The sequence below is a fragment of the Hyperolius riggenbachi genome, chromosome 10 (genome assembly GCF_040937935.1).
Source record: "Hyperolius riggenbachi isolate aHypRig1 chromosome 10, aHypRig1.pri, whole genome shotgun sequence".
In the NCBI taxonomy this organism is placed as follows: domain Eukaryota; kingdom Metazoa; phylum Chordata; class Amphibia; order Anura; family Hyperoliidae; genus Hyperolius; species Hyperolius riggenbachi.
In genome coordinates this window covers 27,096,307-27,107,446 of record NC_090655.1, presented here as the reverse complement: position 1 = coordinate 27,107,446, position 11,140 = coordinate 27,096,307, and the positions used below count along the sequence as shown (strand labels likewise).

At 42.8% G+C, this 11,140-nt stretch overlaps 1 protein-coding gene across 2 annotated transcripts in view; it reads right to left on the bottom strand.

Annotated features, from left to right (window-relative positions):
* LOC137533939 (alpha-2-macroglobulin-like) overlaps positions 1 to 11,140 on the bottom strand; it is a 132,447-nt gene that overhangs the window by 46,818 nt on the left and 74,489 nt on the right. For both annotated transcript variants that reach the window (XM_068255256.1, XM_068255257.1), the window contains exons 18-21: positions 10,660 to 10,747; positions 8,502 to 8,637; positions 5,272 to 5,500; positions 4,026 to 4,152 (exon numbers count right to left, since the gene is read on the bottom strand). In XM_068255256.1, coding sequence (XP_068111357.1) covers positions 4,026 to 4,152; positions 5,272 to 5,500; positions 8,502 to 8,637; positions 10,660 to 10,747 — 580 coding nt within the window. The remainder of the gene's footprint in view (positions 1 to 4,025; positions 4,153 to 5,271; positions 5,501 to 8,501; positions 8,638 to 10,659; positions 10,748 to 11,140) is intronic.

The following is an 11,140-nucleotide window of genomic DNA, read 5'->3' as shown; positions in this document are numbered from 1 at the left end:
CTAGTCTGAAGTATAACAGAATGATAACACAGATTCCTAATCTTTGGGTGTGAGGTCCTTGATCATCAACACCCTGGAACTAGTCTGAAGTATAACAGAATGTTAACACAGATTCTGACAATAAGGTCTGAGTGCTTCCACGTAGTGATCGCAACGGCAGACAACCAGAGAATGACCAGCACCCAGTATATATAGCAAAGCGCTCTCCAGCGCCTCCCCTAAGTGCTGGACCAATGGGAAGTGGTTGAATCGTCAGCTGACCAGCTTGGTCATCTGACTCCCTTCTGGCTGTCATAAAAGTTCTGCCTCTCAGCCTTCTGAACCTGTGTGGACTATCAGTCCCAGCCACACCAGACGTGTTGTAAAGCACCCGCCACGCTGGACGCGGAATCCGCCGCATCGCTATCAAGGCATGCCATATTACTGGATGTAGGCCTATGCGTGCAAACCGCCGCGTTGGACGCGGAATCAGCCGCCTTGTTCTGAGTACACGTGGCGGCTTTTCCGCGTTTTCTCACAGGAACACTATCAAATAATATGTTTTTTAACCTGGGATTGAGAGAGTTCCTGAAGTGCTGGTAAATAATGATGTATACATTTCACTTGCTTATTTCTTTTGTTTACAAATTCCTTTCACTCTTAACTGACGGCAAGTCTGCTCAAATCTGATGGCTGAGTGAACCATGAGGGGAGGGGGGATTTCCTCACAGTACATCTGCAGAGAGCAGAGGAAATGTAACTTGTTATAAACATTTGTAATTGTCTGTGAAACCTTCAGCGAAAAATACTCTGTAGTCTGATATGCAAATAAAAACAAAACAAAACACTGGCTGTGCATTGAAGCAGACACCCCTCTTGCGAATAATTTTCTTTTGAAGAGGGCTAAATCCTACACACAATGAATTAGAGCTATTGCCTCTGATATTTAACATGAAACGTTGAATATGTTTACACAGCTTAGACATTATTTGTACATTGTCATTTTAGAACACTTGGGTATTGATAGTGTTCCTTTAATTTATGTGGAGGAGGCACTGCCTAATTGTTTCCCTATCTCTATACATACATTTCTATCCGTCTACATTTTGGGGGGAGCAAGGCTGTGCATAATTATGTTATTTAAAGAGAACCCAAGGTGGCTTCCTAAGAATGAAATCCGCACACAGAGGCTGGGTCTGCCTATACTGCCCAGCCTCTGTTGCTATCTCAATACCCCTAAGTTCCCCCTGCGCTCTGCTATGCCCTATAAATCACAGCCACGCTGTCGACACGCAGCGGGCTGTGTTTACCTATGTACTGTCACTCTCGGCGCTCCCCCCCTCCTCCTGCATAGCTCCGGTCCCCGCCCGCGTCCCTTCCCTCCAATCAGCGGGGAGAGAAGGGACGCGGGCGGGGACCGGAGCTATGCAGGAGGCGGGGTAGCACGCAGAGTGTCACTACATAGGTAAACACAGCCCGCTGCGACACACTGTGTGTCGACACCGCCGCTGTGATTTATGGGGCATAGCAGAGCGCAGGGGGAACTTAGGGGGGATTGAGAGAGCAACAGAGGCTCGGCAGTATAGGCAGACCCAGCCTTTGTGTGCAGACATCATTCTTAGGAAGCCACCTCGGGTTCTCTTTAACCATTTACAGACATCCTATCGTATTAAAACGTCATGCTTACCGCTATTAACGGCAACATGACATTTTAATACGTCACGCATTCCCGCCCCTGCTACCACCGTGTGCGCGCCGCTACCGCTGCTGTTTCCAACGGGATCCCGTGCTGGGTGATTGGGGAAGAAGACCGAATGGTCCTCTACCCAATTGCAGTGCCTGGAGTGAATGGACGTAACCGCGAACAGCGGCTACGTCCATTCACAAAAACAGGAAATTTAACAATTAAATAAAGTGTAAAAATAAAAAAAAAGTGAACACTTCCTATAACGAGTGTTCACTAGCGCCATCTGGTGGCCAAAAAGTATATTACACCTACAAATACATACATTTTCAAGTATATACACATCATTAATAAAATTACACTTCCAACCCTCCCCCCCCCCCCCCCCCAAAAAAAAACACTTGTAAAAAAAAAAAAATCAGCTTAAAAAAAATAAATAAATAGTTGCCTTAGGGACTCAGCTTTTTATTCTATATTTTATGGGGGAAAATTCATTTTAATTTATTACATAGGAGCTTGTAATTATGGCCAGAACAAAAAAAACAGAACAGAAAAATAACACTTATATTTCAAAATAATATACTGTCGCCATACATTGTGATAGGGACATAAATTTAAACGGTTTAATAATCGGGACCACTAGGCAAATAAAACGTGTTTGTTTTATCCATGGGAGAATGTTTAATTTTAAAACTATAATGGCTGAAAACTGAGAAATAATGATTTTTTTTCTTTTTTTTCTGTTTTTCTCATTAAAATGCATTTAGAATAAAAAAATTCTTAGCAAAATGTACTATCCACAGAAAGCCTAATTGGTGGCGAAAAAACGAGGTATAGATCATTTTCTTGTGATAAGTAGTAATAAAGTTATTAGGGAATAAAAGGGAGGAGCACTGACAACTGAAAATTGCTCTGGTCCGTTAGGATAAAAACCCTTGGGGGTGAACTGGTTAAGGAGGACATTCTGACCAGCTATATTGTTTGAGGGTTCACTGAACCTAACTAGGTTGTTTGCTGACATACTTTGCTGAATTAGGTTGCTTGGAGGGAAGAGGGGTATTTACTCCCTATTTATTTTGTTTGAAGAAACCTATGCCTTATGATGTTGTTTGGGGGGGGGGGAGGGGAGGTTTGGAAGCTCATAAGGGCAGGGCTCACTCCCTTTTGTGTCTTGTAAAATGCTTAATGTTTTGAAACAATTATTTCTTTATCTTTTATTGTGTACCACTTCTATATTATACACCAATGTCTGTATCGTCATGTGTACCAGGTCTTTATATTATGTACCATTGTTTCTTCCATTGTACAGCGCCAAGGAAGATGAGGGCGCTATATAAATCATTAATGATAATGATTATAATTATGAAATTAGAGATATATTTCCTAATTATAATGCCTGCAGGAAAGGAGCTACATAATTATGTTGTTTGGGGGGAGCAGCCTGCTTAATTGTTGCCTAGGGGATATGCTTGCTTAAGAAGAATGGACCCATTGATTTCTAGAGACGGGCCGAACTGTTCTGCCGGCGAATAGTTCATGATGAACAACATGGCGTGTTCGAACCCGCCCCCTAGACAATATAATGGAGCCAAACTTTGACCCCTGACCCCAGAGTCAGCAGACACATAGCAGCCAATCAGCTATCCCTCCCACATGGACAGCCCCCCACCTATCAGAACACCAGCACAGCAGCCATTTTGCAGTCTGTGTTTGGCTTCTGTGCTAGGCAGATCAGGGAGAGTGTGCTGCTGACAGGGAGAGCGTTAGGTAGGCCTGTGTTCTGTGTGCAAATTCTTGCTGCCACCACATTGTCCTGAACAGCTAAGCCCTTCTAGTACATTGTTTTTCTTGCTATTGTATTGCTGCTCTGTGTCCAGTGCACAAATTAGCTGCTGGAGACAGGACTGCTGGTCCTAGTAGTGCACCGACCATAGCCCAATAATCCTTCACCACCACTACTGGCATCTAGTACCCACTACTGCCCCCTGTATAAGGCCTCAGAGCAGGATCAGTGTTTTTTTGGTCTCTTAACTGTCAATGAACTACCTCAGCCTGACCATAGAGGCTGGAAAACTGCAATCTTGTGAATGACGGCGCCCTCTCATTGATGCCAGCGATCATTCACACAGGGGCTTAGATCAATGAATGGGAACCGCTTTCCCACTCATTGATCTCCTGTCTAGCGATCAGTGGAGGTAATGAGTGCAGGGGGCGCAGGGGTGAGCTGGAGGCGCAGCAGCAAGGGATGTAGCAGCTACGCCCCTGCAAGGAGATATGGGGAATGCCGGGACGTAGTTACTCGTCCCCAGGGAGGGGAAATGTTTAAAGTACTAAATGTGAACCTGTTCAATCACATCCTTACCGAGAGACTGTAGGATCACCTCCCAATCAACGGTGATTCTTCCATTCGCATCTATACAATATCCCTCATCGTCTCCATTTATGTTCTCGGCAGTGAACTTTGCAGAATCCTCCAAGGTAATTTTCACCTGTTAAATAAAAATAAAATGCAACTTAAAATACCCAAGCACACACAATCGTAAATATGAAAACAGATCTAACGGCATGTGGGAGCGAAAGTCTATGGCTGACTCATTAACTTTTGCTTATTTGGAGAACATTGTTGGAGAACTTTATCAAAGTCACAGGGGCTTCAAAAGAGCTTGTATTGTATTTGGTGGTGCATGCAAGCCCCACCTGCTCTGGGGCTGGCCCACCACTGCTTTATTGCACGTTGAACTCAGCCCAAACTGTCACACAAGGGGTTAAGTCCTGATCCGTATGGATGACTGTACTCGTGTGTGTGTGTAGACAATCTTCAGGAAATTGCCTGATATGTTGCTAGGATCCTAAGAGAAAAATGGGTGTGGTCATGCACCAGAATGTGGGTGTGATAATGGGTGGAGCCAAATTTACATGAACTTAACAGTGGTCTTAGTAGGCCTGCCCAGCAAAATGTTGGCTGAAGTCCCCCTCTCTATTAATACAAAAACAATGGATGCTGGCTGCTATGTGGTTCCATGCTGAGTGCTGTGGTGCCTCTATGGGGCATGCTGTTTTCTGTGATGCCTCTATGGGGCATGCTGGGTGCTGTGGCACCTCTATGGGGCATGCTGGGGGCTGTGGTGTCTCTATGGGGCATGCTGTTTGCTGTGATCCCTCTATGGGGCATGCTGAGTGCTGTGGTGCCTGTATGGGGCATGCTGGGTGTTGTGGTGACATGCTGGAAGCTGTGTAGCCTCCATAGGGAGCATATACACTGTGTCCTCCCTGTTCCTCCCCTGACCCCCCCTCCCTTTTCAGTGTAGTGGCAGAGTAAGAGGAAAGGCTAGTCTCCTCCATTCGCTCTCCAAGTCTAGAGACATCCTCTGTAGCTCGTGATTCTCTCCTTAGAATCAGACACTAGGAGCTCTAGCATCTGATTTCTTCTCAGATACTAAGGGGAAAAGCCCAGAAGAGAAGACGTCGGCAGAATCTGGAGACCAAGTAGCTGGAGGTGGGGCACCTCAGTTTTGATCTGGGGCACGAGCAACTGATCTTCGAAGCTAGCGACGCCCCTGCTGATAATTCAGATCAGTCAAGACTCTGAGTCATTTACAGTCACTCACCCTGATGGCTTGCTTCAGGTAGTTGAACACGCTAGTTTTTAGGATGAACTTCTCCCCTCGGACAGCCGAGTACGGCATTGTGAGGTCCAGGAAGAAAGGCTGGAATGTTACCAGGGGTATCGTGTCTGCCAGTCCAAAGCCAACTTCCTCTGACATACAGAATGCCCCCACCTTCCATGTGGTTATGGAATCGGGTGCAGTAAGCTTCAGCGTAGTCTGCCCAATATCCCTGCAAGAGAAAAGCATCATGGGACAGCTCAGTAATCATGGTGGCCACAAGACTTGTGACCAATTCAGATAAAGATGATTTACATATATTTCACTCTTCCCCAAAGGAAATTAAGTGAACCCGTATCTGTTGATGGTGTGAGACTGAGACCTGAGTCATAAATTGTCCCTGCCCTTTCCTGTCTTACTAAGCTGCTCCTGGTCAACTTTTACCATCTACGGCCAAGTGATACTGGTGAAAGGAATACTGGGCACTTGTTTAGTCACTGTAAGCCAATGGGAGCAATTTAGTGAGAGAAGAAGTGTCAGGCATAATTTATGACTCAGGCGTGAGTCTCACACCAAACATAGAAACATAGAAAGACGCAGGTTTAGGACAAAAATAAAGAACATACGGTAACATCATCATGTGGGTGTGTACAACCATCTGAGTGTGAAGTAAACACAATTAATGGTCTCAGCTGCCTATTGCTAGTTACAGTTAAGAATATAACGTGGTTTAATGTGATCAATGGAAAACAATTGTTTAAACTAGCCTTCCTTGTTTCTATGCATATAAAGATACAGACACTCTACAGTGATCCTAGTAGAAATTGTGATATTGGAGGTGCCAAAGTTGCTGCCAGAGACTCATTTAATGCAGTTGTAGAAAACAAGTAACAATTGATTCTGCTTTGTGTAGCTAATTACTAATGCAGGAATAGGAAAACCCTAGGGTGGAATTCACTGGAAACAGAGTATCAATTCTAGTTTACAGACTGTGTATTTGTAGTAAGGGGTTATGACGGGGACTTGTGCCAGGAAATGGCTAAATCTGAGGTCCAATTTAATCAGACGGAGCTTGGACAGTATAAGTTGTTGAATCAGGATGATGATATGGAGAACTAGAGAGAACTTGAAAGTGCCGGGTTATTTGACGTTTTGAAACTCACTCTTCATTGGCAAGAAAGGTGGTGCTGAAACATTGGAAGCACACTGAAAGTGATCCATTGTTGTCAAAGATTTTTCAGTCTCATCCATCTTTGGTTTATGAAAACTGTAAAATCCATTCATAACTATTTGTCACGAGCTGATGTTAAAAAAAGGCCTGTGTCACTGGCACATGGAGGTCTGCTGCTGGCGCCTTGGCTCGCCAACATCAGGGACCAGCGATGGACGCACCCATTGAGGCAAATGGGGAAATTGCCCCAGGGCTCAGACCACCCCACACCGCTGGACCCCCAAGGTGGTCTCCCGCTAACTGCTCCCGTGGCCGCGCATGTTCCCGGAGCTGAGCCTGAGCTGCCTTGTAACAACTCACCTGTCCCAGTGGCTGCTCCTTTCCGATCTCCGTCATCAGCCCTGCTGCGTCTTCTGTATACTCGGCACATGTTATTTACATGCAACATGCGCCAGATGAAGAAGACACAGGCAACTGGACTAAAGATGGACATCAGAAAAGAGCAGCCGCCGGGACAGGTGAGTTGTTACAAGTCAGCTAAGCTACGGGAGCAGTCTGCAGGAGGCCACGTGGGGGGTCCGGTGGAGCGGGTTCCCCGAGAGCTGACTGTGCTTGCTTGGGGGGCAGGGGGAGAGGTATGGGGCCCCCAACTTACTTTTGCCCTGGGGTAGTATCATGGCTTACACCGCCCATGTCTGGGACCACCAGCACTGCAGGAAGTGGCAGACTTGGTTGTTAAAGAGACTCAGAGATACAAAACTATGAAGAATCGATACTTACCCGGGGCTTCCTCCAGCCCTGTAAATACGTGTGTATACCTCGCTGTCCTCCAGTGTTCCGCAGGAGGATGGCGAGGGACTCCGTGTTTACAGGGCTGGAGGAAGCCCCGGGTAAGTATCGATTCTTCTTAGTTTTTCATCTCTGAGTCTCTTTAAAGAGACACTGAAACGAAAAAAAATTATGATATTATGATTTGTATGTGTAGTACAGCTAAGAAATAAAACATTAAGATCAGATACATCAGTCTAATTGTTTTCAGTACAGGAAGAGTTAAGAAACTCCAGTTGTTATCTCTATGCAAAAAAGCTATTATCTCTACCACTTTCAAAGTAGTGGAGAGGGCTGTTATCTGACTTTTATTATCTCAAGTGTTATTGAACTAATTACTTTTCTTCTGCCAGAGGAGAGGTCATTAGTTCACAGACTGCTCTGAAATAATCATTTTGAATGCTGAGTGTTGTGTAATCTACACATATTATAGAATTGTTCAATGTTAGAAAAAACACTATATACCTGAAAATAAAAATATGAGAATATTTTCTTTGCTGCTAAACTTCTAGTAATCATTCATAGTACACAACCAATTCATTATATCATATATTTTTTTCCGCTTCAGTGTCTCTTTAAGCGCAGGTCCGCTTACTTCTAGTAAATGAAACGCTTAAATTGTAACAGATCACTAATAAAGCTTTACCACCCCACTGGAGCGCTCCTCCAATTTCCATATTTCCTCCCAATCACCTCACAGGAGGAGCAGCACGGACTGTGTCTCAACCCACACTACCCACAATTCAGTGCATGGCATTTCCTGTTTAAAGTGAACCAAGCACATCTCAATAGCACATTTAATATGCATGCCAGCAATGTGGCTCATTAATAAAAAAAAACCTTCAATTTTCCCTCTTCTTTTTGCATTTAAAAGTTTAGCAGAGGGTTTTATTAGCCTACTTCGGAGGCCTGCTTGACCGCAGAAGTTTCAGGTAAATAAGAACTGATGCAATTATTTTATTGCACACATTGGCAGAGAGCAAACAAAAGCTTTCATCAGCAGGGGGGTGGGTAGATTGGACATGGTGCTTCAAAGAATTTAGAGAAGTCACAGATCTTCACACCTTTCTCTGGATAAATGAATGAGCAGATAGAAGGGGAGCGGGGGAACATAGCAGCTCCAATAGCTATTGGAAACCAGGAAAAAAAAAGTGGTGCTTGGTTCCCTTTAATATTGAGTTTAGCGCCCCCTGTCTGGAATATCAGTGTTCTCCTGCTGAAACCAAATACTTACTCTATTTCTACTAAATCCCATAGGAAAGTTTCAGGGAAGAATTTCCTCACGGTCTCTATAAGGATCGCTTCAATCGTGTAAGATGTCGAATCTAAAACCTCTGAGCTCATCAGGTACGCCACTTCCGGTTGATAATCTGCAGGGCGAGACCGTATTTCAGTGTGGTACATAATATGTATTCTATGCACAACACATTCCATGTAATTGTTATTAGCATGCTTCATCCCAGTCCTAAATAGAATTGGGAAGGGTTAGAACATGTTGTTTTAACCACTTCACCGCTAAGGGTTTTTTCCCCTTCTGGACCAGAGCAATTTTTAAATTTCAGTGCTCCTCCCTTTCATTTGACAATAATTTTATCACTACGTATCACAACAAAACGATCTATATCTTGTTTTTTTTTTTTCACCACCAATTAGGCTTCATTTAAATGGTATATTTTGCTAACAAATATTTTATTCTAAATGCATTTTAACTGGCATAATGAGAAAAAAATCAGAAGAAAAAATCATTGTTTCTCGATTTTTCGGCCATTATACTTTTAAAATAAAAACGTGCTACTGTGGATAAAACCCACACATTTTATTGGCCCATTTGTCCTGGTTATTACAACATTTAAAGTATGTCCCTAGTACAATGTATGGCAACAATATTTTATTTGGGAATAAAGGTGTAAGTTTTCCATTTTGTTCTACGCAGGGCATAGCAATAATATAACAAAACGCTAGCTTCCTCAGTAAGTTTTAATGTATGATCTGCAGGTCCGTCCGTCTCTGGCATCCATTAGACAAACTTTCTGAGTGCTGGCAGAGATGGAGGTAGCTGCAGATCATAAATTAAAACCACAGAGGAAGCCTCAGGAGACTTCAGCATCTCTCAGACTGCAGCCATAAGAAAAAACTAAACTGCCCCAGAATGCACAGCGGCTCATTCTCGGCATAGGTTTATAATGGGTTAGAGCAGTGTTTCTCAACATTTTATTGGTATGTACCCCTTTTAAAACCCTGTACTCACCAAGTACCCCCTAGCATAGTAAACATTATCACAAGTACCCCTTGACAAATATATATTTAATTGTAGCACATGATAATTGGCTCTAAACAATTTCCAAGCATTTATTGTTGCTTTTAATTAGCTAGAATGCTAATTCGGTGTTTAACCAATTGAGCCTTCAGTTGTTTTTCACCTTATGCATCCGAGCAATTTTCACCTCCCATTCATTCGCCAATCACTTTATCACTAATTATCACAATGAATTGATCTATATCTTATTTTTTACACCACCAATTAGGCTTTCTTTGGGTGGTACATTTTTCTAACAATTTTTTTTTCTAAATGCATTTTAACAGGAATATTAAGACAATTTTTTTTTAAATCATTATTTCTCAGTTTTTGGCCATTATAGCTTTAAAATAGTACATGCTACCATAATTAAAACCCACACCCTTTATTTGCCCATTTGTCCTGGTTATTACACCATTTAAATTATGTCCCTATCACAATGTATGGTGCCAATATGTTATTTGGAAATCAAGGTGCATTTTGTCAGTTTGCGTCCATCACTATTTTCAAGCTTATAATTAAAAAAATATTAGTAATATACCCTCTTGACATGCATATTTCAAAGTTAAGACCCTAAGGTAACTATTTGTTTTGTTTTGAAATTGTCATTTTTTTTATTTTTTTAGTTACAAATTTCATTTGGGTATTTTTTGGGTGTGGGAGGTAAACAGTTAATTTTAAATGTAATTTATTGTGTTTTGTGTGAAAAAAAAAAATATTGTATGTACATGTAGTTTTACTATTTGGCCACAAGATGACCACAGTCATTTTTTATTTTTAATTCCATCCTGTAAGCGCGCACTCTCGCTTACAGGAAGTATAAGGAGGACGTGATTTTATCCAGTCTGACTTCAGTCAGTGCACCTGATCTGCATGCTTGTTCAGGGGCTGTGGCTGAAAGTATTAGAGACACAGGATCAGCAGGACAGCCAGGCAACTGGTATTAATTTAAAAGGAAAAATTCATATCCTTCTCAGTTTAGGTTCCCTTTAAAGCTTGATTTGTAAAATCAGAGTGACTATTCTGGAGCCTACTCAGACAAAGAGTTCACATTACATGAGCAGTAATAAGCATATAATGGATTGAATAGTAATACCCATTCTCGCATATGGCATTGGATGTATCTGCTGGCACGGTTTCGGAATCCGGATAATAGTGTTTGTGGCAACTTTCAAGCCGAAATCCTGCAAGCAAACAAAATACGTCACTACATTGGAAGCAAGCAAGGCTAAGAGCAGAGAGGAAGTATTATGGAGACGTCCCAGTAACTGGATGGTTGGGGAATTAAAGTGCTGCTGCACCAAAAGTGAACCCGGGGTGAGCGTGATATGGAGGCTGCCATATTTATTTATTTTTAAACAATACCAGTTGCCTGGCAGCCCTGCTGATCTATTTGGCTGCAGTAGTGTCTGAATCACACCAGAAACAAGCATGCAGCTAATCTTGTCAGATCTGACAATAACGTCAGAAACGCCTGATCTGCTGCATGCTTGTTCAGGCTGAAAATATTAAGGGCAGAGGATCAGCAGGGCTGCCAGGCAACTGGTATTGCTTAAAAATAAATAAATATGACAGCC